Source organism: Hipposideros armiger, unplaced genomic scaffold (genome assembly GCF_001890085.2).
Source record: "Hipposideros armiger isolate ML-2016 unplaced genomic scaffold, ASM189008v1 scaffold_136, whole genome shotgun sequence".
Lineage (NCBI taxonomy): Eukaryota > Metazoa > Chordata > Mammalia > Chiroptera > Hipposideridae > Hipposideros > Hipposideros armiger.
This window is the reverse complement of record NW_017731486.1, coordinates 2,025,027-2,051,582: the sequence shown is the minus strand read 5'-3', so window position 1 is coordinate 2,051,582 and position 26,556 is coordinate 2,025,027. Positions and strand designations below refer to the sequence as shown.

The window sequence follows — 26,556 nt, the reverse complement described above, 5'->3', positions numbered from 1 at the left end:
GAAGGAGAATTTCCAGGAGGTGCAGATGAAAGGACTAAGAGAACATCTGCCTCCCCCAGTGCTGCAACTCTGCCAATTAATTCTCTAGCGCTTCTAGAGCATCTACCTGGAGTTCCTACGGTGAGCCAGGCACTCTACACAGCATCTCATGTTAGTTTCACTCATCTAGTACTTTAGGAAAACAAGACTCACTGCCTTGGGTTTTGGCACAAGAGGGAGTGTTAAATTAGGAGAGGACAACTCATAATGATAAGGCTGGCAAGCTAATCCTTTTTTTGGTCTGTGGAACAGAAAACTTTCATCTCATTTTAGCTACTATAGATAGTATTCTTGTGCCCTTGTCTGTAAATTAAGATTTTATTCACACATTTTGCTTAGTCATTATTGACACATGATTGTTTATTGCTTGGAAGAGGGCCTACACCTGTGTTGAGAAAGCAGGAATTCAACATAGAGATGAGAAATATTTCTTTTTCAGTAATGCTTTTATTTCCCTAAGAGTTACCCATATCTAATAGGAATGTGAAGTCTTAAGCGTGGAAGTAAGCGATGGACTTCCTTTCCTTTCCACTGCTTACCACTGTATGCAGTGGAGTACTCACTGCATGTTTCACGTTCAGTCCCGCTGGCCCCCAGCTCTCACCATCAGGCTCTGTTGGCCTCTCCATCAGCTTGCTGTTCTCCACTTTCTGTTGGGCGCTGGGGGGACCAGAGGGTCCAGGAAGTCAAAGAGAAGGATTTCCACTTCTTCCCCTTTTACAATTGCGATGTGCCTTTGTGTGCAAGCCCAGGTTCAGAGGGCAAATGGAATCTGCATTTAGGTCAGCTGTAGCCATCCAAGAAGCAATTCTCCTGAAGGCATTTAGGGATATCTCAAAATACCTCAAGAGACTTGACCATGAAAAAACGATTACAATACCTTACCTTGAAAGAGCAATTGCTTCTGAATCAGAAAACTCATGAGGTTTTATAAATACTAAACATCTCAAGGAGTTTACTAAACTTTTGGTGGCTTCTGTGTTTCATGTCCCATATGCAAAATGATATACAATCGCTTGAATGGCAGTTTGCAAAAACTCTTGGTTTGGTTTGGGTGGCACTTGGAATAGCTGCCTGTCACATTCTGTCTTCTGTTCAAGATGGAGGAGGAACACCTGTATGCCTTGAGGTGGAAAGAGCTGGAAATGCATAACCTGGCATTGCAGAACACCCTCCATGAGCGAACCTGGAGTGATGAGAGGAATGTGATGCAGCAGGAACTCCGGTCCTTGAAGCAAAACATTTTCCTTTTCTACGTCAAGCTCAGGTGGTTGCTGAAGCACTGGCGGCAAGGGAAACAGATGGAGGAGGAAGGAGAGGATTTCACTGAGGCACTTCCACCCGGAGAGGTCGCTTTATTTGTATTGGTTTTGTTCTCAACCCCCAGACACTCCTGTGCCCCTCCCCACACACATGAAATCATGTTCTGTTCAGATTATTTTGTCAAGTCTACCCCAGACAATGCACATGCAATGGGTTGACTATGTATATATCAGACTAAGAATTCTGTGCTGCCCTTTGGCCTGGTTTTAAGAGTACACGGGTCTCTATCTCCATTCTGCAACAAAATTTTGCTGCCATCTCTTTTATTGCTGACTTATGAATTCATTTTTTTAAAGTGATTACCCCCTGAGATCCTTGACTATCTCATTCTACCTTGCTGGTTTGTAAAACCTGTTTCCTCTTTCTATTTCAGTTTTTTGTTCCTAGATGCTAGAGCCCGTTCTGCCAATGCAATTTTATAAGGGTCCCTTTTAAGCTCCAGATGGGTCACTTTTTTGCCACCTCTGAAATGTGTGTATGTTCTCTTAAGAAAGAGAACATGTCTCAATTCCTGGATTTATAGCAGAATCAGAACAATTGTTTGCTTTCAGATGGATTTTATTAATTAAATCAGAGTGACCGCTAGCTCAGCAGGCTCCTTCCTGGCCTTGCTCTCTGGTGAGCGGATGGAACCACCGGTGTTCCGTGTATCCACACCGCTGGCTACTCTGTCAGCAGCCTCAAGGCAGTGTGAATATTGATTTCCTTTTAGCCCCCAAAGACCTTTTGTCTTCTTGTCACTCTAGTGGACAGCATATGTAATTTTAATCATCCTATGAATGGGAAGATATGGTGATTCTCTTTCCTCAGGGTGAAGAAAGTCTTCAAATGTTAATTCAATCTGCTTCCAAATATCCATGACATAGAAAACCATCATTAAGCAAAACCTAGGAATATTTGTAAAGTTTCCTGTTGCTCAATACTTTGGGGTTCCTCCTCTAATTTATAAAACTAACTGTAAGCAATAATAATTTATTAATAGTAAAATTTCTAATCTAGTGAACTGTATTTACTACACTGTATGCTCTTTAAATGGAGAAGGTGACCAATGAGTGAAATGGTCAAAATGAGCATATTAGGGGAAAGGGCTGAGAAATGAAGACTTGATAACCCATAGTGGATAATTATCCTCAATCCGTAAAAATCAAACTGCATAGCAGAAGGATTCAGGTACAGCTGTGATCATTATCTCTGCTGTTTTCAGAGCGAGCACCCGGGGCCCCACCCCAGGCTTGGTGAGGTTGGAGTCCAGGGGGACTCAAAGGGGGACAGCCCAGAACACGATGACAGCGATCCAGGCTGTGGCTCCTTGATGGGGAAGCATCGTCCACACTCCCCTGTGCAGGTCGGTGACCATGGATCTCGGCTGCAGCCTGCAGATGGAGGACAGCTCCACAAGCAGGTGGGTGCCAAGGTTTTAGCCCCGTTTTACCCACACCTCTATGTCTGTGTCATCTTTTATCATGGGCTGGTGTTCTGGGGAGCAAAAAACTTTTCTGACTTACAGTGGCTACCTGTTACTGTATTTTTGCGATAAATCACATCATTAAGACTTTCATGTTAATGTCAGCCCATTAGTTCATTTGGTTTACACATTTAAATAAGGACCATAATAAGATCAGATCAAGTGTATCCCCTCAAGGTCAGCAAATGTGCCGCAGAAAGAGAAGGAAAAAAGTATTCTGTAGAGGGGTCTGAGGCCTTGTCAAGGTTGACCATTCTTCCAAGGAGGAGAGAACATGGAAGCAGACTCTAATCATGGCCAGAAAACAGAACATACAGGTCTTTTCTGTTGATGTTTAGCTGAATGGGTATAGGCAATGGCACTAATTTGGTAACATAATGAATAAGGAGGAAAGAACAAGCATTATTATTATTGTTTAATTTTATTGGGGAACAGCCATGGTCATTGGTTACACATTGCTTTCATGCTACAATGGCATAGTTGACTCTTTTAGAGAGGGCACAGCTCACAGTGGCCCATGCGGGAATTGAACTGGCAACCTTGGTGTTAGAACCCATGCTCTAACCAACTGAGCTAACAGGTCACCCCCAAGTTTTGTTTTGTTTTTTAATCCCCAAACATGTATAAAGTGTTTCAGGTTTTTTGGGTTACTTAAAACATAATGCCCCAAATAAAAATATTTGATGACATATTTAAAAAAATTAAAAACGTGTAAAGAGAGTTTGGATTTCAGTGTATAATATTAAGTAATTATTAGTGTCACCAAGTGCCACATTTATTAATTATTAAGCACATAGACCCTACTTAATAAACCAAAAGATACTATTGATACCAGCCAGATTTTTTTTTCTTCAAGATTTTATTAGGGACTTGGGGAAGGGAAACAGTGTTGGGGAATTGGGGAAGGGGAACAGACAAGTTGTTGTCCTTCAGTCTTAGTTGTGGAGGGTGCAGCTAGCTCAGCTCCAAGTCCAGTTGCCATCCAGCCGCCTGTCAGCGCAGCTCACTGGCCCATGTGGAAATCAAACCAGTGACCCTGTTGCTCAGAGCTCACGCTCTTAACCAACTGAGCCACTCGACTGGCACTGTAGCCAGATTTTTTTGCACTTTTATACAAAAAAGTAGCCGTGGTGAGTTTGGAGTGTTGAGACCCTGGGAGGCAACTAGTGTTAAAGCTTTCTCATTCCCAGACTTCCTGGTCTGGGTCTTTTCTGACCCTGTGTTGCTTCTCTGAGGGTCCCATAGGGCAGAGCCTGAGCTCCCAAGCCTTGGACCCCTGGCTCTGGGGTGACCCTAGGTGCAGCAGTCACTCTGAGCAGGTGGGTGAGGCTGCAGCCACTCAACCACAAACATTTTTGGGCACTCCCTCTGCACTGGACTCCACAGCTGCGGCCCTTTCCTCAGCCCAGAGCCTCCAAGGGTCAAGTGGGAGAGGGCTGTCATCAGCACTTTGGCTCAGATCCAGATGGGGAAAAGTGGTGATGTCTGAGCACGGGCCCCAGGGAAATGTGTATTTTCCCCTTACTGCTTTCACTCCATATACAAATCAGATTTTCACAACTAAAGAACTATTTTCTATGCACCACCATCTACCCTTGAATAATATGACTCAAGAAAGAGGTTATATTTTCAAAGAAACTTTTAATTAGTTATTAGGAAGTTCATTGTAATGCCAGTGTCCATGGGGAGATTTTAGCTCATGGAATGAGTTTTCCAGAAATGACTTAGTCAGAAAATAAAATGCTACTTTGCAAATAATCCTTTAAAATCTACCAGTTTTATTATTTTTAAAAGAGATATTGGCAATCAATACTATAAAGTACTTGTGATTAACTCAAATTGCATTCCTTGATTGCCACTTGGTCAAAAACCTGCTGCACTAAGATCAAGTGTTGGGTGTTTCCCACGCGTGCATCCAAATGCTTTGGAAAAGGAAAAAATGAATACATCTGTTTTCTAAACAACAGTCACGGAAAATTTTGCCCTTGAGGTGGAAAATAATATAAGGTCACTCGGCTGGAACCTAACATTCAGTATATTTTAATATCATCTCTCTTTTCCTCCTCTTCCATTGTAATTTTGTAGCTCTTCCCCTTAAAGAAGAGGTGGACCCATGAGTTTTCACTTCACACAGTGTGCAGTAGGGGCACATGAATGTGCTTACAGGATAGGGGCCAGCCGGGCAGAATCAAGTCTGCTTTTAATGGACCCATCTCTCCATAGTAATTAAGTGCATAATGTCATCTGTCTGAAGATGGAAGATTAATCAGCTCTACTGTAAGTGACAGCTGGTTCCCTGGCAGTCAACATTCTCCCTTAGAAGGTTTGCCTGCCCTTTAGTGGCCTGGGTATTAGGTAGGCAGCCAGGGTCTTACAGAGCTGCCATACAGAGCTGCATCCTTTTCAGAAACTCTAGCGCCTTCCAAGGTAATAAGCAGAATAAGGAAGGTAACCTAACTTCGTTCCCCAAGACATATTCACAAGTAACAAAATTTCCCAGGCCTTGGTCTTTGCTTTGTGTCATATTGAACATTCTCACAGTTGAACACAGTAAATGGCAACATTTATCATGTTCAAAGACATAGAAAAAAAGTTCATGTATTGAATCAACCTTGGACATGTTCATGGAAATTATCAAATTGGAGAATATTTGGTTCTGCCAATGTTCCCTGTTGACTTTAGTTACACGGCGCTTTAGCAGCAGTGACCTGATTGCCCTCAAGAACAGTAAGCACTTTCAGTTTGCCCGGCCTGTGGAAGAGCAGAGGCTGGAAATAGGCAAGGGCATGTTGCGTAGTTCTCATTCAACTCCAAGATGCTTACCACTTGCCACTACCTTAAGCTTTTGAGACCAGCGCCCCTAAAGCTGTGTATGCATTTTGTATTCATTAGTAATTCCTGAAATCAAGTTTTGTTTTATTTTGTTTTTTTAACACAAAGCGATTAATAGTGCCAGAATTATAACCCTGTCTTCCCACAACTGGATTAATTTATTAAAAGAGAAGATAACTTTTTCATTCAGGGATGTGACATAATACTCTTTATTAAAGCATCTAAGTGTAAAATAACCTAATTTAAAATTCAGAGCAAGATCTAATGAAATTATGTTTCATATTAGTTTTCAATTCTTCAGCTAGGACTGGTCACTGAAGTGTCTCACTCAGGATCCAGCCTTAGGACTGATTGGAATCTGCTCCCCTGGGCCTTTGTCACTGATCGAGGACTCGTCTGAAGCTTAGGGTCTTCAGGGGCTAGCCTAAGTAAGAGTCAACCTTTCTCCTGCGGACAAAGTACCTTTGGTTTCCTCGACCTCTTAGACTTCGACGCACCTGAGTGCCCAGCAGTCTACTTTCTGGCTGCTGTCCACCTTTCTGTTTTGCCCAAGATGCAGAAACTTCCAGACAGAGCACCACTTCCAGACAAGGCTTGTACATCAGAACTGTGATCTGCCTTTGTTTTTGTTTTTTTTTTGTAATAAGCAAGCTTTCCTCTTGAACCTAGATAGCTTTTGCTTTTCAATTTTGTATGTTGTACCATGGTTTATTCTTCAGACTGAAACTTTATATCCCCACCTAGGAGACAGGCAACTCTATATAAAAGGAACCAGGCCAGAGCTATGATTAGGAAACATTTTATTTTTGCTGTGCTTTTAGTTTGTTTATTTCTGTTACTGTAGAAATAGCACGTGCTGGAGGTGAAAAGTCACAAGTACTAAATGAGACTTAAGAAAAGGACTCTCTCTGCCCCATTCCCACCTCCCAAAGTTAGATGTGGTTGGCAGTTTATGACATACCTAGTGTGTAACAAACTCTAAACCTTGCTGATGACTTTTTTTCCCCATCTGACCACTTGATTTTCATCAGACCTGCCCTGTCTCTTTGAAGCCTTTGTCTGGTACATCTCAGTTTATAATTTATTAAATATATGTCAGTTAGTTGTTTCACACCCACATTTATTCTTGGGAAATGAAAATAATGATGGCCTGCAGGCACACAGCCCTCATGGCCTGAATCACCTGGTATGTTTTCAGCCAGAGGACAAATGAGTTTTTTACATAAATTAGTCTATCATCTTTATAAACCTCCATTGTAGATTACATTTTCACGGCCAGTCTTCAATGACCCATTGTCTTTTTTCTGTGGGGGGATAATGGTTATAGAAAAGAATCTTAAAATTAACCTGAATGTAACAATGAAGGTAAGAATGACCAGTGGCTTATTTATTAAAATGTTGCTGGTTGTACAAATGTATCTTTTCTGGCTAATCTCACAGAAAAGGTCTTGTCTCCAGACGCCTGCTGGTAGAGGAGTTTCTGCATGAGGTCCCCTTCTTTATATGTATCAAATAGGAACTATGCAGGGGTCAAGAGCAGCTTCCAGAGCATTCCAGAACTCCCTGCCTGTGTCTAATAGCCTAAATGAATAGGAGGTGGAGACCATCACTTCCATTTTATGACTGGATTTTTGTGGGTCAGCCTGTATAGCAGCATGTCAATATATCTGTTCCAACTTTAGATTAAAGCCGTTTCCAAAGTTAATGGCTCTAATACAAGCAAAGTAGATGGTGGTAATTTAGCTGTTTCACAGAATTATGATGCACAGGTATGAGAAACCTTAGGCAAGAATGATTTTGTACAAATTGCTGACATTGTATCACAAATAGCTTGGTATGCTACCTTTTCCATAAACTTCCTTTTCACTTTCTATTAATAATAATGTTTATCATATACTTGGATAGTAGTTCTATTGGCTGATGCCCAATCTTGAACCTGTTCTAAAGTTTATCGATTTATAGCACAGTTAGCTCCTGGTCGCAATTTGGGGATTATTTTAAGCTTTTTTTCACCCAAGAGAGATGAGCTTAGAAAGGCTGAAATGCCCTTAAACTGGGGAGAAAAAATAGTGGATCCATTTTATCCTGCTTCTTTGTGAGAAAACCAACCAGCTGATCTTGAAGAGATTGAAAAGTTGGTCTTTTAAATTGAAATTGACCTATACGTAAGAGATACATAAGTCGAAAGGTTGCATAGCTAGGCCACTGGCACAGAGGTTCAGAAGCTCTGTATCTGAGAAGACTTTCACCTAAAGACTTTTAAAAGGACTAGAGAGTCTTAGTTCTATTCTTGACTTGATTTGGGTCACCGTTTTACCCAAAATGTAGTCGAACAAAAAGTAAAAAAAGTAACATCTAGATATTTTTTTGTGGTGCCTCACTATTATTATTTCCCTTGAAAAGGGGGGATGGAATTCATATCATGAGAGTAGATGGCTTCTCTAAAACCAAGATTTAAAAAAAAGAAAAGCCTGGTCAAGGTTTCATGTCAGAATCCAGACATCCTGGCCCAGTCTGTCTGCCTTGGATGGGACAGGTCTGGGTTGCAGTCCGGGCTGTTCACTTCCTAGCCACGAGATGTTGGCATCACTGCACACTGTGTTCCCCCTCTGTAACATGGGGAACATGGCCATACGTACCCAGGATTGATGTGACGTGCAAGGTCATGTAGGTGAATGATTTAGCCCACCCCTTGGCCTATTAGAAAGAATATTAGTTATCATTACTGGGGGTTTTGTATGTGAATAAACTGTTTAGAAAGATTATGTCCATCTACAGCTAATTCTGGATCTTCAGAAATTTTTACTTGGACATCAGTTCTTGAGGTTGTGCACCAATACAGAGAGATAGTGTGGCTTCTTGCCATGTTGCATGCTGCTCCCAGGTGATTATAGTAATGAATACCAATAGTGTGGATTCTCTGAACTCTCTTGCTCCCTTGGCCTCCTTTACCCCAAAGCAATTTTGAACTCATTCCATGATGATTAACATTATACTGATATAATAGGACATTATGTTGATTGCTGTGACCCAAATGTACATGAAAATATTAAAGCTTAATTTTATTTAATCTGATACCTGCTAATGCCAAAAAAAACTTACTTCCAGAGTAAGTACTTCTAAATTTTTAATCTGCAATGGACTGTCACGTGAACCCTGCTTTTGAGGAGTGCAGAGTGCTGGTCCTGATGTTGTCAGAGCTGTTTGGTGTAGGGCTAAGAACCCCATAGGCTGACCACATAGGTGACTTGGGGTTCATAGGGAGCTATTGATTACATATAAAAATTTATTATGTGGTTTTCTGCATTTTCTTCAGTGACACTTAGATGAGTACAATGACTGAATCAAAATTTTTACCATTGTTTTATGCTCAAAAATACTTTAACTTAAAAAGTAGTCATATTTTTAAAAATTTAAATCCAAAGATGAAAATGCCAAATAAATCTACCATAAAATATACATAATTTTCAGCAAATTCTATACTTAGGATGATGTGTGTTTCTGTAAAGGTTGTTGCAACACCTCTTATTCACCTGCACTTATATAATTTTTAAATATTTGTGGTGTAGCGTTTACAGAAACCGTTCTGCCTTTATTATAGTTTCACACATTTCTGAGCATCTCTTTGAGTACAGTGATAATTTATATATATTCAGATGGTTGGAAAGAATTTTCAAAGGTTACCTGCTGAGCTTTGCAAATGTTAACTGAATTGTATTCCTAATGCCTTTCGTCTCAGAGCTGTTAAAGGAAATATTAGTAGTAAAGGTGAGAAAAATCAAGGAGCAATAAATGCTAACCAATAGGCCTTTCTACTTGGTCAAAATTCTACTGTATCTAATGTTATAACTTCATGTAAGTTATGGGATAACTGTGGAGTTTTCAGTAATAAATTTGCTCATGTTAAGGAATTTCTCTTTTCTAATTCAATTTTATCTAAATCCAAATATATATCCAAAGTACCTTAAATTCTTCCTATCTTTGCGTACGTACATGTGTATGTTTAGTGGATTAACTAGATAGTTTTAGAAGCACAACTGACTCTCCACATAATGGAGGAGAGGTGATGTGTGTGCAGATCCCAAGCTAGGGAGCTTGCCGCCCTTGGCATGCGGGGTTTACCAAGTAGCGGGGATTCTACCCGAGAGTAAGGGCTCTGTCTTCCCACAGTAGAGAATCTGCATCCTCCTGCCTCATAAAGGTATCAAACCAGATTGCGTCGAGACTATCTGAGAGCTTGTGATGCACTTTTGTGTTTTCTGTTTGATTGGAAGAGTTGGGCTCATGTGGCTTTTGTTATTCAGGTACAGAATTGATTCAGTGTGTTTAATTCATTTGGACAAATCTTTCTGATAAAATACCCTTGCTGACATGTACTAAGATAGCATTCATAGTTTTGAAACTGTGCCTTCAAAGGGCAGGACATGTTTTAGAAAATATAAAATCTTTTAAATTAGATATAATCAGATTAGTAATAAAAATCCATTTTTCATTTACTAGACCTGTTTGCACAGTTCACATGAGCCAAAAATTGTGGGAAACACTGGAAATGTTGGGGTGGGTCAGACTTTGTCTCTCTCCCTGGCACTTCAAGTGCGGGGAGGGGCACAAGATAAACGAGCTGTGGTTATTTGTGCTGTTAGTGAAGTGGAAAGGAGAGGGCAGTGATTGTGTCTCAGGGCACCATGAGAAAGCTTTCATGAACAGGTTAAGCATTTACCTTTAGCTTTAATTATTAAACCTCAAAAGCCCACTCTGGCCCATGGCCATGCCATGCTTGCTATATATATGACCTCTTAGTAACTACAAGTCAGAGGATGACCACTCTATGTTTATAAGAGACACTGGACCTTTATTAATTCCCTTCTGGTACAACAGCTGGCATTAACATGACAGCGCACATAAGTAAGTGTTTGTAATTTGTTATATCTACACTCCCAGCCAGAGCTTTGGATGTCTGAAGTCCACAGAGCATCCTAGCAGCCCGGGACTTCCTCCCTTCTGCTCCAGGTTGCCATAGCAGCAGCTTGTGTTCTGGCCTCCCTCCTATTCCAACCTTAGCAGTCTCAGCCCCAGGGCCCAATGACTGACATAGGGACACCCTGGCTCTGCAACCATTGCCAAAGGCACCTTGGAAACAGCTCACCTTGATTTCCAGGCTCCTCTCCTTTTCTGACCTAAAGACTACCCTTACATAAGGTGGCAGAGCCAACTCTCTTGTTCCCACAGGTGGTGGAAAACCAGCAGCTGTTCAGAGCACTGAAGACCTTGCTGGAGGACTTACGCTTAGAGCTGCGGGAAGACGAGCGTGCCCGGCTGCGGCTGCAGCAGCAATATGCCAGCGATAAGGCTGCCTGGGACGTGGAGTGGGCCATGCTCAAGTGCCGCCTAGAACAGGTACCTACCCCACCCGGTCTCCCCCAGGAGGAGGAGGTGGGGAGGAGGCACAGTTACTCAGATCTATATTGACCCCCATCTAAGAAAAGAGGGCTCTGAGGAGAAAATCAGAGCAGCTTCCTGCTATCTCTTTTTAAAGTCCCCAATCTTTTCAACATACCTTCTTTCCCCCCATATTCCCTCTTCCAAGTGTGAAATACAGTCCCCACCGAGCATCATTTTTATTTTTATTCTTTTAATATTTAAAAATTTTTCCAATTATAGCTGACATACAATATTATATTAGCAGCAGGTGTACAACATAGTGGCTAGACATTTATACAACTTATGAAGTGATCACCCCGACAAATCTACTGGGTTGTCAGAAAAGTCATGACGCATTTTTTGCAATGAAAAACAGAAAAAATACATCATGACTTTTCCGACAACCCAATAGTACCCATCTGACACCATACATACTTATTAGAATATTATCGACTATATTCCTTATGCTGTACTTTACACTCCCATGACTATTTTGTAACTACTAATTTGTACTTCTTAATCCATCCCCCAGTTTCACCCATCCCCCTAACCCCTCTCCCATCTGGCTACCATCAAAATATTCTCTGTATATGTGAGTTTGTTTCTGTTTTGTTTGTTAATTTATTTTGTTCTTTAGAGTCCACATATAAGTGAAATCATATGGCATTTGTCTTTCTCTGACTTACTCCACTCAGAATAATACCCTCTAGGTCCATCTATGTTGTTGGAAATGGTAAGATTTCACCCTTTTTTATGGCGGAGTAATGTTCCATTGTGTATATGTACCACCTCTTCTTTATCCATTCATCCACTGATGGACACCCAGATTCACTCCATATCTTCGCTATTATAAATAATGCTGCAACGAACATATGGATGCACATGTCCCTTCAACGTAGTGTTTGGGTTTCATCGGATAAATACACTGAAGTGGGATTACTGGGTCCTTCTTTGACCTTTGTTATAGCCGTTGTTTTAAGGTCTGTTTTGTCTGGTATAAGTATTACTACCCCAGCTTTTTTTTAATTTCCATATTCATGAAATATCTTTTTCCATCCTTTTACTTTCAGTCTGTGTGTGTCTATTGATCTAAAGTGAGTCTCTTGTATATAGCATATGTAAGGGTCTTGTTTTCTTATCCATTCAGCCACCCCATGTTTTGATTGGAGCATTTAATCCATTTACATGGAAAGTAATTGTTGATAGATATGTAATTGTTGCCACTTTGTTATTCATATTTTTTATCCTTTTCTTCTTATTATTGAAGAAGTCCTTTAAACATTTCTTGCAATACTTAGTTTGGTGATAATATACTCCTTTAGCTTTTTCTTATCTGGGAAGCTCTTTATCTGTCCTTCAATTCTAAATGATAGCTTTACTGGATAGAGTAATCTTGGCTGTAGGTCCTTGCTTTGCATTACTTTGAATATTTCCTGACAATCACTTCTTGCCTTCAAAGTTTCTGTTGAGAAATCAGCTAACAGTCTTATGGGAGCCCCCTTTGTAGGTAACTAATAGCTTTTCTCTCACTGCTTTTAAGATTCTCTCTTTGTCTTTAACCTTTGGCATTTTCATTATGATGTGTCTTGGTGTGGGCACTCTGCACTTCCTTGGGCTCGTATGTCTATTTCCTTCATCAGATTAGGGAACTTTTCTGTCATTATTTCTTCAAATTGGTTTTCAATTCCTTGCTCTCTTTTCCTTCTGGATGTTGGTACAAATGATGCAGATGTTGGTTTGTTTGAGGTTGTCCCAGAGGCCCCTTAAACTATCCTCATTTTTTTTGATTCTTTTTCCTTTTTGCTGTTCTGACTAGGTGTTTTCTGCTATATTATCTTCTAAATTGCTGATTTGAGCCTCTGCTTCATCTACTGTTGATTCCCTCTAATGATTTCATTTCACTTACTATATTCTTTATTTCTGACTGGTTCATTTTTATGTTCTCTATCTCCATTTTTATGTTTCCTACCTTTTTTTTGAAGTTCTCACTAAGATCACTGAGCATCCTTATAACCACTCTTTGGAACTCTTCATCTGGTAGATTGCTTGTCTCTACTTTATTTAGTTCTTTTTCTGAAACTTTGTTCTATTCTTTTATTTGGGACATTTTTTTTGTCTCCCCATTTTGGTTGCCTCCCTGTGTTTGTTTCTGTGTATTAGGTAGAGCTGCTATGTTTCCCAGTCTTAGTAGAATGGCCTTATGTAGTAGGTGTCCTGTGGGGACCAGTGGCACAGTCACCCTGGTCACTTAAGCCAGGTACTCCAGGTGTGTCCCTTGTGTGGGTTGTGTGTGCTTTCTTGTTGTAGCTGAGTCTCAGTTGCTGTTGGCACATCAATGAGAGGAATTAACCCTCAGGCTGATTGGTTCTGAGGACTGGCTGTGACTACAGTGGAGGAACTGTTATGTAAGAGCAGGATTTGCTTTAGCAGGGCTCTGGTGCCTGCCCAGTCTTCCTTTTAGGTGTGTCATCTGTGGAGGTGACCTGGTGGTGCTCTGTTATGGTCTGAAACCAGCCACTGGGCATGCTGGCCCTGGGTACTCCTGGAAAGGCCCTGCCACAGGCCAAGTTTACCTGCTGCCGTGCCCTTCCAGGGGCCATCTAGAATGAGTCACAAAGTGATCGTCCGATGTCTTCCACCCTATCTGGGCTTGGAGGTGCCTAGGAGAGGGTAAACTGTGAACCAAGGTCTGCTGCCACTAGTGCCAGACTTGGGGTTGCTTAGGAAGAGGTATGGGGTATGCCAAGCCCAGATGCTGCTTGTTTTGGGTTTGTGAACTTTGAAAGATTTTAGGAAAATTCATAGCATGAGCCAAGACAGGCTGTTTGTATGGAAAAGCCACTTGCAGTAGCTTGGATGGGCAGTATCTTGGAATCACCAGGGCCGAGTTGGACAAATGGTGTTAGCTGGGTTGATAGAGATTCAGATATGGTGGCTGCCTATTTCTGCACACTGAGAGGGGAGAGGGCTCAACAAAATAACAATGCCTTCTGCCATCACTTCTCACTTCTGTCTGGGCGAAAACTGCCCCTCCAACCCTTGCTCTGATTCAGACAATTTGTTCCTCCCTGTATGTCCCTGGATTTTTTGAGCTGTTGCCCCAGCACTGGAGTTCAGAGTGAGTGAGTCTGTGCATGGGCCCTTTAGGAGGAATGCCTGGGACTCCAGCCACTCACTGTCTCACTCAGCCACAATCTCTGCTGGTTTTCACAGCCAGAAGTCATGAGGACTTCTCTTCCTGGCACTGGAGCCCTGGGATAGTCTGGTGTGGAGCTGGGACCTCTCGCTCTTCAAGGGGGACCTCTACTGAGGTAGTGATTTTTAACTTCCCTCCTGATTTTTAACTGCCACATGTGGGTGTGGGGACCAGCCTCTTCAGAGCCTCCTCCCCTCCTATCAGTCTCCATGTGGCTTCTTCTGTATATCTTTAGTTACAGGACTTCTGTTCAGCTAGACTTCAGGTGATTCTCAATGATGTGTTCTGTGGTTTAGTTATAATTTTGATGTGGTCATGAGAGGAAGTGAGCACAATGTTTACCTATTCTGCCATCTTGACCGAAACAAACAAACAAACAAACAAACAAACAAACCTAAGCAGTATTTTTAAAGTAGCATTTATTTTTCCATTCTGCATTGAACAAGATTATGTTTAGTCCCATTGAAGAATGGACAGCATGAAGTGGTGATCAGAGTACATTGACATATAATAATTCAGACAGGAGCTAAGAAAAAGCACATTGTAGTTTATTTATCTCTGGAAAAGGGAAACACCTGCTTTCATTTAGGTTTCTCCAAATACTGGAAAGGGTTGTCAACCTTCTATTACATGCCCTAGAAGTCTCATCAATTTCAGTGTCCTTATTTACACCAAAGGAAATGGAGGCCCAGAAGAAGTGGCTGGTCTTGGATCAGAGCCTTTAGTGCTCAAGTGGAGGAGAGTGGGTTCCCGCCTCCACACTCCTAACAGAGTGGAGCCTCCTGGGATATTTTCGACCATGGCATAATTGTTAAGATCAGACTTAGCTAGAAACATTCATTTTGATGTTTTCAGAAACATTTTCTCTCAGAAAATCCTCAAAGCACTGTCACTTCCTGCAGTATCTGCTTGCTCAGATTGCTTCTCCAGGTTTCTTCCAGCCCCCTTGGTCATGATGAGGGAAGAAAGGACTGTGCATCTTTGATAATCTATTTTCTAGGCCCAATTTTGAAGCAAAGCACAAAATAATTAAAATTTTATGTGAATTGGCTCAGTCCTGCATATACACAAAATATTGCCCAGAAAGGAGACATCTGGCCTTAATAAAAGAAGAAAGGGCCTGTCATGTAAAAAAAACCCAGCTTCTCTGGTACCCACAGGTTCACCTACATTGCCACCTGGCTCAAGGGAGCACTGGTATCACACTTTCAGCCCTGGGAAGAGCAGAGACACAGTCTTCTCTGCAGAAGAAGCTGCAAGACATAGGAAAACCAAAGTTCCAGGCCAGGCTGGTCAGATGACAGAGCCACTGACCCAGTTATGAGTCCTGCCCACTGCCTAGTTGCAGACACTTACTAGATGCTCTGTTTTTGTTAGCACACAGCCTGAGCAATCAGTAGCAAAGGAGAAATGAGTAAGGATACTCTCTAATGAGCTGCCTTTAAACCTATTTAAAACTATATTTATGGGAGAAAAAGCTAAATATTTTCAAAGATGTAAGTGTAGCTAAAGAAAGGAGGCATGATCTTGATGCAAGTCAGTTTCAAAACATTTCATCTTTGTTTTAGAGGAACCTGGTATCCACCCACATATTTGCTACAAATAAAGCCTCAAGGAGAGTCATTAAATACCATGAAATAAATCTAGGACTTCAAGCCTAGAATCCAGGTGGTAATAGGTAAAGATTCATCTGCCCAAATCATTTAAGAAGTTCACTAAACATTTACAGCCCATGAAACAATGAATGTGGGCAGATGCTAGTTCATTTATAATAGTCCCATCTTTATCTTCTTCTACCTAAAGGCAAAACAGATAAATTCTACCAAAAGTTAGTATTTTCTCTAAGCAGAGGCCATTTTGTGTCAACTTCAAACTCTGTGATTCCTTCAACTAACTCACTCCTAAGTCAGTCCTTATTCTAAATGCCAAGACCCAGCAAAAAATAAATTTCTTGACTGGGTTCCCAGTACAGTGTGAGACCCAGACAAGGGCTATAATTTATAATAGTGTGACAAGTGCCCCACCAGGCCTGGACACAGTGCTGTCGGAGAATGGGGGTATGCAGGGCATACACATTGGCTTGAGGGTTCAGGGAAGGTCCCTTAAGGGTTTGTGAAAGTCCTGGTTAGAGTGAACCTCCGAGGATGAATAGGAGTGGGTACATGGAAAAGGAGAGAAAGGATGTATCGGACAGAAAAGGAACATTGAGGGGAAAGGAGCATGCCACATCTGAGGGGCTGTTTGAGAAAAAAAAAGAATGTTCAAAGAATTGAAATGATAATCCTAACTTTATAATAAAACAAAAGCATTTTGATTTGCTTTTAAAAAGTTTATTCTGGCTTCAGGGTAGGGAATAGATTAGAAACCATTAGAATTCAATGGATTAATATGGGTCCATGTGTAGAATTCAGGGATCTGCTGAATTGGAATAGGGAAAAAATACACCTGTAATTTCACTAATCTTTAACTAAAATTTACGTTCTCCAACAGCAGCATTCTTCCAATTCCTTCCTCCTGTCCTCTGCTGTTGTTGTCATACAGTTTACTTATACATGTTCTATAAACACACAATACATTGCAAATATTTTTGCTTTAGACACTCAGTGATATTTTGAAGCAATAAAAACTAGGAAAAATGAGTTTTATATTTGCATTTGTTTATGCCATTTCCAGTGTTCTTCATTTTTTTGTGTAGATCAGTGTCTGTTGGTATCATGTTTCTTCTGTCTGAAAAGTTTCTCTATCATTTGTTGAAGCTCAGGTCTGGCTGGAAATTTTTTTTCAGTTTTTATTTGTTGAAAAAGTATTTTTTTCTTTATTTTTAAAAGATACATAGAATTCTATCAAGGTTGCTATTTTCCCCATCAGCCCTTTAAAGATGTCACTCCATTGTCTTCTGAGCTGCATAGTTTCCGAAGAGATGTCTGCTGTCATTTTTGTCTATGTGCCTCTGTGTGTGGTGTGTTTTTTTCTGTCTCCAAGCCTTCCTCTTTGGCTTTCAGCAGTTTGACTATATGTCTAGATGGGTGTTTGTTTTTCTTTTTTTGCTTGTGTGTTTGTTTTTGTTATTTAACCTTCTAGGTGTTTGACAAATACTTGTTGTAAATGTCCAGGTTCCATCACTGCCCCGTTGCTTGGTTTCACATGGGGGCTAAGACTATAGGGACAGACATGTACCTGTCCCCAAGGAGCTCTACAGAGAGACAGTCAAGAGATGGTGGTGACTCAGAGTAGGGAAGTGGAGCTGAGAAGCAGACTATGGGAAGCTTAACATTCTGTGTCAATTGTTCATAATTAGGACTTTAAAAATGAAAACGGTTTCATTGAGATTGGTCAAATCTTGGTTTAAACATGTTTCCAGGGCTGACCGAGTGGCTCAGTTGGTTAAGAGCTCGCTCTAGAGTTTGAGCTCTGAGCAACAGTGGTTCGATTCCTGGCCCAAGCTGAGCAGCCGCTGAGCTGCCAACCAGTGGCAGGATGGCTCAGCTTAAAAAAAAAAAATAAAATAAACATGTTTCTAAGGATAATACATTAATATGCTGAGATTTTTCTTTACCTGCTAATGCAAAACTTGGCAGGGACTAAGTTCCTAAGTTTTTTTCTCCTTGACAGCTGGAAGAGAAGACTGAGAAAAACTTGGGAGAACCAGGCTCCACTACTGACAGCAAAGGGGCATTTAAGAAGGAGAGGGAGACACACCAGAAGCTCCTTGCTGACAGTCATGGCCTAGTCATGGACCTGCGGTGGCAGATCCATCACAATGAAAAGAACTGGAACCGGGAGAAGGTGGAACTTCTCGACCGCCTGGACAGAGATCGGCAGGAGTGGGAACAGCAAAAGAAGGAACTCTTGTGGAGAATAGAACAGGTAAGGAGGCACCCAGACACCAGAGGACAAGGAAGAGAGTAGAGACAGCTAAATTGACCTGGAAATCAGAGGATTTAGAGGGATAAAAAACACTGGGCTGCTCAGAGGTCCTTACTGTCTATACTTCAGGATGTTTCATGGTCCTCCAGAGGAAGAGGAAGAAATACTAAAATTTTTAGTATTGGAGACCTAGGCTCAGCCTTTCCATTACACAGATCTTTTCATTGCAAAGTTTATAAGTAACTTCCCTGTGTGTATCTATGGGTGGTGTGTATATGTTCAGGGGTGTGTGGGGGATAACTTTTTAAAGGAATTTAAAGACTAAACTTGAAAGATGAGTTATTTCAGGTCTTATAAAGTGATTTCTGTCAAACACAAATGAACTTTTAAGTTTGCCACTAAAGATGTGGTCACATGACTGCTCCAGCTTGAATGGAATTTTTGTCCATTAGTAAAGAAATTGCTGAATTAACTTGGAAGTCAGGCTGTTTGAACCTGCTGTGGATATTGCTGAGCTGTAACTAGATAGAACTATAGTCAGGGGAGGTAGCTGGTAGCTCATTGTCTTCAGCTAAACAAACAATTCAAAAACTCAGATGTGTTCAGGAGATGAGGGGAGTTGTTTTTGTACTTCCCAGATCATCACTCTCTGCATTGCGTCAGATTTAGCACAGTTTGCATAATTGTGGTTTTGTCTGAATGATGCACAGATTACATTTTCATATTAAATTGATGAAGGTTTAGAATTCCTCCCTGGCTGGATTTTTACATAGCATACATATATTTTATTTATTGCAACCATCACACTTATAAATTCATGAGGCCTCAAGGAAATGTATTAATCAATAAGAAACTGAGTTCAGGAAAAATAACCTAATTACTCTATTACAAATACCCATACTGCCTGCATTTATGTGGGAGCCCTTTGAAAAATGTGCTCCATTATCCCCAGACATGGTACCTGTGTTATGCAGTTACAGAGGCAAAGGTTAGTTTCTGCAAACCATAGGGGAGTGAGGGAGGGAGAATGAACTAAAAGAAACTTGGAGCCTATTGCTCAGAGAGCATTGAGAAAGAAAGAAGTTCACTACAGAGAAAGGAGCTGAAGCTCTTCCTAGGCTGGATTACACTCACACTCACACAACTGAGTCACCATATTGATATTTGATATGGCTCATTTCAAAATTCCCTAAATTCTATCAGAGGAAAGTTGGCCACTTCCTATTTGGCCTAGAAATACCAGCACTTGAGGAGAATCTTCTGTATTAAATACCCTGTGTGCCTGTGATCAGTTGTTCAGTGGACATTGTAGGGGCAAAGCATTATGTGTTCTTATGAAATGGTCACAGATTTATCATATCCAACTTTAGCTAACCAGTATCACAGTATCACAATAACTCTAGGCACCTTGTTACCAGGGAAGTTCCCTCTTGGCCTTCCCGCCAGGATCTCTCACTTTGTCTCCTTCCCATACCCCAGCAAGGCCATCACGATCTGTACCCTTCTGGGTCCCCTTTGCCTGTTAGCCGTAGGCTTGTTGGTCTTGTCACAACTTCATATTGGAAGTCACACCTTGGATATAAATTAAGCAAGTCCTTTAGGGTTCTTTTGTTTTTTACTTTTGAAAATGAGGAAATTCTAGTAAAGAGAAAATTGGTAAGACATCCGAAGATACTCATCTTTTGAAGAGTTAATGACAGGGATGAGCAGTTGCCTCCATAATTTGGAAAGAGAAGAGGGGAAAGGAGCTGAACCCCATTTCTACAACAATTCTACCAAGCTGATAGCTCCAGAATTTAGTCCTCAAGGTTAACATCTTTGAGCATAATGAGTTCCGGGCATTCATCTGTTCCTGAAATCTGTGTGTGTGGATCCCATAGGCTTTGTACAATGATTTCACTGCTGTTTTTAGAAGAGGGTTTGTTGCCAGTGAATGCTGCTTTAGATATGTAATGGTGGCTTTCAAAAATAAACCTGGCCTTTTCCTCCAAAATATTCAAGGTTTTCAAAGAGGATTTTATAAATCTCAGTGCCCAATCCTGAAAATTAGGTAAAGTAGTTTATAGGCATTTTTTGTGAAAGAGGAAATTGGCTAAAGTGTGTATGTGTGTATGTAGAGATTTGGTTTATCAGTTACTGGGTTGCTCATTTAACTTTTAGTTACACATTCCACAGGTAAACAACAATTATAGGTGAACATTCTTAATAATTTATGCTCTCAATATTTGACTACTTGGTGAGCCATATAACCTTGACTATGATAACCTAATACAGATGGTGAAAGAAGTAACACTAAATTCATTTGCCACTTTCAGAACACATGCTTCATACTTGTCTGGTGTCGTTGAATTCCTGCACAATTTCTGTGCCACATGAGGCATTTTATATGATGAATGACTGTGGGAGTGTGGGTAAGGTCATATAACACATATCATCTATCTTATCAGCATCTCTTGTCTCAATCCAAATTTGATTGGGTCATAGTTAACTTTTATGGCGTCACACTACATTTCTCCTTAGAATTGTTAAATTCCCAGTTAACATATAGATGATAGGACTTGCAGCTCTGAAGGGCTGAAAGTTCATGTGTCATTCCGTTCTCCTTCCAGTAACTTCCTTAGATCTGTTGCCTCTACTACACAAAGGCCATTCTTTTAAAACCTGTTCACAAAGTGCCCTTTTTTCTTTTGACCAGTTCAGATAAGGTGACACTCTTGAGGGTTTATTGTTTCCTGTGTTATTTGAAATGCAAATCATTTAAATTTTCTGTTTGCATTACAGGTTGTTCTACTGCAGGATTCTAAGTACAGTAATTGCTGATGCCTGGTTTGAAATGACTCTCCTAGGAAACCCTATCCTTTTAAGGACCCATTATTCTATTACAACACCCCAGAGGCATCTTAGCAGTAGATACCTCCAGCTAAAATCCTTCCAGTTCATTTTTAGGAAACCTAACACTTACCAGCTTTAGTGTACATTGCTCCTGGCTGTGGGGGTTTATTTTTGAAATCCCACTTTCACTGAGATAGAACCTGCTTGTTCATCACTCTCCTCTTTGATCATTCTTCCCCCTCTTCACACACACCCTCAGTGTACATTTACAGCTTCAAATGTGATTTTCGCATTTTAATTCCTTGCCCAAAATAACTTGGAGATGATCATGTGTTGAAACTAAATTGTGCTGACATGCATTAGATGAACATAATAAAAAACTTTTCTTTTTATTTTTTATTTTTAAAGAATACATTTAGCATCTTTAAGAGAACTGAAGAACTGTCATGGGGAGGGCGGAGCTAAAACCCAAAGTGACTTGCTTGTTCCCTAATTCAACTGTGATCCTGTCTCAAACTCTAACATTGAAGCTCTGGCTGCTTGAATCTCCAGCTTTCTCGTAAAATGAAGATAATACTCTGTTACTTTGGTTCCACCATCTCAGAAATTGCTAAAATATGAGTTAGTTTTTTATCCCCATTATTTCACATGGCTTTGTTCCTGATTCACAGACTACACTTATATCCAGTTTGTGAATGAAGATTTAAATTGGGACACAAAGGTATAGTTTATGAAAGATGCTTTGTTAAACAATAAATTAGTATGCTTCCAAGGGAGTTTTAGAACTTCCTGACACCGTCCCAGCACTTAAGTATTAAAAATCTTCCTTCTGCTACCCCTTCAGGGCAAACCCAAATGTCACTTTAGTCATTCGATAATTTACTTATTCAAAAGAGGAGCCGATGTGTAGAGTGCATGAACATGTCATCCAATGAAGAGCCCATTAAGGATATGTAGGTGCAAATATGCTCAGCTCTGTCTCTCAACTGTGCTTTCTGTGCATATTTTGATAAGGAGGCAGTGAGGTAAGCTTGGGAGACCTAGGGAAAGCCATCCACTTGAGCTTCTCTCACACCATTTTCCTGTCTGTCCATTGGCTCCCTACCTGAAGGGCCTCCATGTGGTTCTATGCTGTAAATAGACAAGGTGGTTATCAGTGTGCCGCAGTCCTGGAATCAGTCAGTGGTGGTTTCACTGACAAACAGTGAGCTTTACAATGGGCCCAGCCTAGAAGAGAGACATGTTATCCCCATTTACAGGTGAGGAGACTGAGCTGAGAAGAGTGCCCTAACTTTACACCTGCTAGCAAGCCAGCAAGCTGTGAAACAATGGTTCTAGTTCAGGTCTTCTTAACTCCAGGTGGTCCTGTGTTTTCCCCCAGCGCTTCTTGAGCTAACCAAGTCAAGCCAAAAAAAAAAAAAATATATATATATATACATATATATATATATATATGTATATATATATGTATATGAATCAATGTTTATGTTTGTTTGTTTTTGTTTTCAGTCATATCAGATCTTTAATTACGTTTATAGTAAAGTTTTATACATCCCAAGCAAAGTATAAGTTGTTTTTGACAACCGGTGATTATAACCCAGTTTGATTACTCAGGTTAGACATAGGGCCGATTCCACATAATTTGGAATTAGTACTCTGTTATTATTACAAAACTCTGCTGGTTAGGAAAATTAAATTCACCCTTAGAAGTTTGCTGTCACTAATGGTTTTCCATTGAGTGTTCCTTAAGTTATGAAGGTAATTACAAAAGAGAGTTCTAAATATGTCATTTAACAATGTATAGTTTCCTGTGAGTACAGTACCCAAAATTACATACAATAACATAGATTTTCGTCAGAAGGAGTTGGCTTGTGTGTGGTTAATACAGATTTTCAGTCCAGATAAAATTATAATTAAAAAATCCACATTTCTAATGTTGGGTTACATTTTGAAATTAAAGTCAGAATTTTAAGAACGTTTACTTCTTTGAGATGTGAGCTGTGGAGTTATAGATGGATCCATCTATAATTCCAAATCGTGGAGAAACCATGGTCTTAGGAGAGTAACAGAAAAAAATGGTTTTCATTTTTAAAACCCTGAAGTTACAGAAAGAAAACAGTCCCCCGAGAGGTGGCAGTTTCCTCTGTGATCAAGAAGAAGACAATATCCGCCCCTTTGCCCCCCCTGGAAGTCCCCGAGTGCTCTGTCCAGTGGGGATGTGGCCCTGTGCAGACACAGACTCCACCCCGTTTGAAGATCGACCGCTGTCCAAGCTGAAGGAATCGGACAGGTGCTCAGCCCGGGAGAACCTCTACTTGGACGCCCTGTCCCTGGATGATGAGCCCGAGGAGCCTCCGGCCCATGGACCCCAGAGAGAGTTCAGGAACTGCCTTCCCGAGGTCGGCTTGGGTTTTGGGGTTCAGTTAATTACTACAGGACCAGTGGGTTGTTGGGAAACCTAGCCATGTGTCTGGTAGGCTCTAGGGCTGGCGTATAGCAGCCTCTGTGTTGAGTAAAAATGAAACTTTCACAATGCCAAGAGCTTTGCTTGGTGGTCTGACCCAAAACTCCTAGCATGTGCTGTAGTCAGTTTCACTTTGCCAACTTGCCTTGGGTTTGGAAATACAGGGCTCATGTCCTATGTAAACAGAAAGGTCTCTCGAATGGGCATGTCCAGTGAAACACTGTAGGAAACATCATTCTAGGAAGTGTAGATCTTCAGCTTTTTAAAAAACCATAGCACAGTCTTCTCTGACCGTAGAAAACTTACTAATAACAACAGAAAAATCAGTTTTATAGAAAGTACCTCACATTTGCAAGTAACAAATGCCACCAAACAATGACATACCATAAATATCTCATTCTGTGAAAAGGAAAAAACCCAAGATGTAGAAACCGTATGTAAATTAGATCATCAAATAGGTGAGCCAAACTCTGTGCTGAAATTTCCATGGCACAGCATCAGGTTTTTCTGGTTATGTCCTTTCTAAAAGCAGGTTTTAAAAATTGATTTTAAGAATAATTACCTGTGAGACAGTTCAACAGTTGTTATACCTGTCATTTAACCTGTCCCGAGTACTTAATAGACTTAGAAGAGTTCACGTCAAATAGTGTTGTTGAAATGTGGGGAAATTATACTTCAGTCATGTGCCAGCAAGGTCAGGTGCCCTCTCTTCAGCAATATGTACCCAGTCGATGCAACATTGCCAATATGCTGCCCTGTTTGATCTATTGGCAATCTCACATGATTTAGTTTCACAGCAGAGAGAAGGCAGCTAGGGATGGGGAGACTATCAGTGTCAGCTCTGCTGTGGCCTGGACCCCACAATGATTTGCATGGCAGAGACTCGGGCCATGCTCACTAAGTGGAAGCTCACCAGGCTGTTTACTGTACTGATGAATACATTTCTCTTACCATCGAGGACTTGCAAGGATCCTCGCGCCTTCTTCAAGACCATGTCAGCATGTGGGTGTTCTCTCAAGACAACCTGTGTTCATGCTGTTCTCTGCCAGCTTAGCTGTCATTCTTCTTAAGCAGAAGTCCCTGTAACTTCATCTCTGATTCGAAGTGGTAATGTTTAAAACCAAGAAAGCGCGCAAGCCTAAGGATGTCACACCAACCTCTATAAGTGAGGCTTAGACCAAGGGACATCAGTCTGCTAGCTCACGCTGTCACCCTCATCTTTCCTTCCCCCTCTTCCCTCCCCCTTCCCCCACACCACACACACACACACACACACACACACACACACACACACACATAGACAACCAGGTCATTATAAAGCCAGGTTTGAAATTCATGTAGTCAGCAAGGTCCTTTGAAGAAGCACAGGAGAGCCACTTCTTCGATGACAAAGTTTATAGCAGGTTTTTCTCATTCATGTGGGATCCTCCCTGGACTGCAGAAGCTCTAACCCCTCATCACACTGTGGATTCTGGTTTTATTATTGTACTTCAAAGGGCTGAAGGGCAGCACTCCCAACCAAAATTCAGCTCTGGGTACATTTTTAATGGTGTTTTCCCAGGGCAGGAGAGCAAAACAAATCACTTAGCACACTTAAGGCTCCATAGGCAACCAATATTAACTGATTCAGACAAACTTATTTCTTCTTTATAGGAAGAAGAAAATCACAAGGGAAATCTTCAAAGGTAAGTAGGATTGATGAAAACAATAGTAGACAACTGAAATAAAATCCTTTTGGTCTTAAAATTCCAGCTTGTCATTGTGGTCTATTTTAACACTCTTCACATGACTTCTTCAAATAAGACTTCTGAATAAGTAGTTGCTTTATTATTTTTATTTCAAAACTATGGTATTTTCCATAGTTAGCAACAAAAAGGCCAGAGATGTGCAGTGTATTAGTGTTAGGGTAAGAACTTTGCAGTTGTAGTTGTGTGTTGTGTATATAAAGGAAAGATTGTCTTAAATGGAATTTTGGTTTTTGAAAAGTCCATGGAAACCCCTCTCTTCTAACTTAAAGTCTGAAAAAAACTTCCCTTTGATAGGCTGTGAGACATTTTATATACTGTACATTTAAAAACTCTACTAGTAGGGATTTATTAAAATATTTCCCAGAAACAATCCTTGAAGTAGATGTAAAGTACTTGATGTTGTTGATATTATTTAGTAATCATATATTTTAGGTCATCTGTATGATGGGACATTTTGTAAAGAGACACATATAAACAAATTTATTTAAATTTAAACATTAAAAATGCACAACTGAGAGGTAAGTACAGAGATTTCCCATACCCGCCTCCCCCCAACCCACACACAGCCTTTTTTCTTTATAGATGAATATGTACCATTTCCGCTACATACGTAAAATTTCTCCTTTGGGCCATTTGATATTTTCAGATCTCCTCATCCCTGGTTTTTCTATGAACTTCGAGTCCATGGATTACCCTCTCCTGCCCATTTTGCCCTGTATCAGATTCATCCAAGACCTAGAATTGCATATGGTATGTTTCTGTCCTTGAAGACCTGTCTTGTCTGGTCATTCTCAGACTGTACAGGTCAGCACTTGAGAGCTCAGGCTCAAGAGCCAAATAGTCTGGGTACAAATCCACTTTTGCCCCTCACTAGCCATGTGACTATGGGTAAGTTATGTAACTGATTTGTGCCTCAGTTTCCTCATCTGTAAACAGGAGGTATTTAGATTTTTTTTTTACAGCTTACATATGTTAATACACATAAAGCAATGACTGCACAGAATAAGCAGTAAGCAAAGCTTAGCTATCATTATATCCTCCACTTTTCTTCCTTTCTTAGCAGAGCTCCTCCTTGCTCTGTAGCTTTTTATTAATTGCTTCTGTTAACTTCAAAAGTAATCCATGTTTGTAAAATTTAAACAATATCAAAATGTCCAAAGTAAGAAAGTACATGTGTCCTCCCCATCGTTCCCTTTTCCCTCTAGCTTCTAGCAGTTTCGTGTGCTCCCTCCCTACTTTCTTATATGCACCTTGATGTATCTGCACACGTTTCAAGTGCTTCCTGATTTTTGTAGTTTTGTTTCACTTTGGATGCTGCTAAGGTTGATGCGTTTCCTTTCTCTGTCCTCACTCTGTTCCACGATATCCA

At 40.7% G+C, this 26,556-nt stretch overlaps 1 protein-coding gene across 5 annotated transcripts in view; it reads left to right on the top strand.

Moving 5' to 3' along the window:
* MTCL1 (microtubule crosslinking factor 1) overlaps nt 1-26,556 on the top strand; it is a 132,146-nt gene that overhangs the window by 95,867 nt on the left and 9,723 nt on the right. For all 5 annotated transcript variants that reach the window (XM_019649960.1, XM_019649958.1, XM_019649957.1 and 2 more), the window contains 6 exons: nt 1,140-1,388; nt 2,567-2,764; nt 10,889-11,056; nt 17,889-18,143; nt 23,078-23,374; nt 25,093-25,124. In XM_019649960.1, the coding sequence (XP_019505505.1) occupies nt 1,140-1,388; nt 2,567-2,764; nt 10,889-11,056; nt 17,889-18,143; nt 23,078-23,374; nt 25,093-25,124 (1,199 nt within the window). The remainder of the gene's footprint in view (nt 1-1,139; nt 1,389-2,566; nt 2,765-10,888; nt 11,057-17,888; nt 18,144-23,077; nt 23,375-25,092; nt 25,125-26,556) is intronic.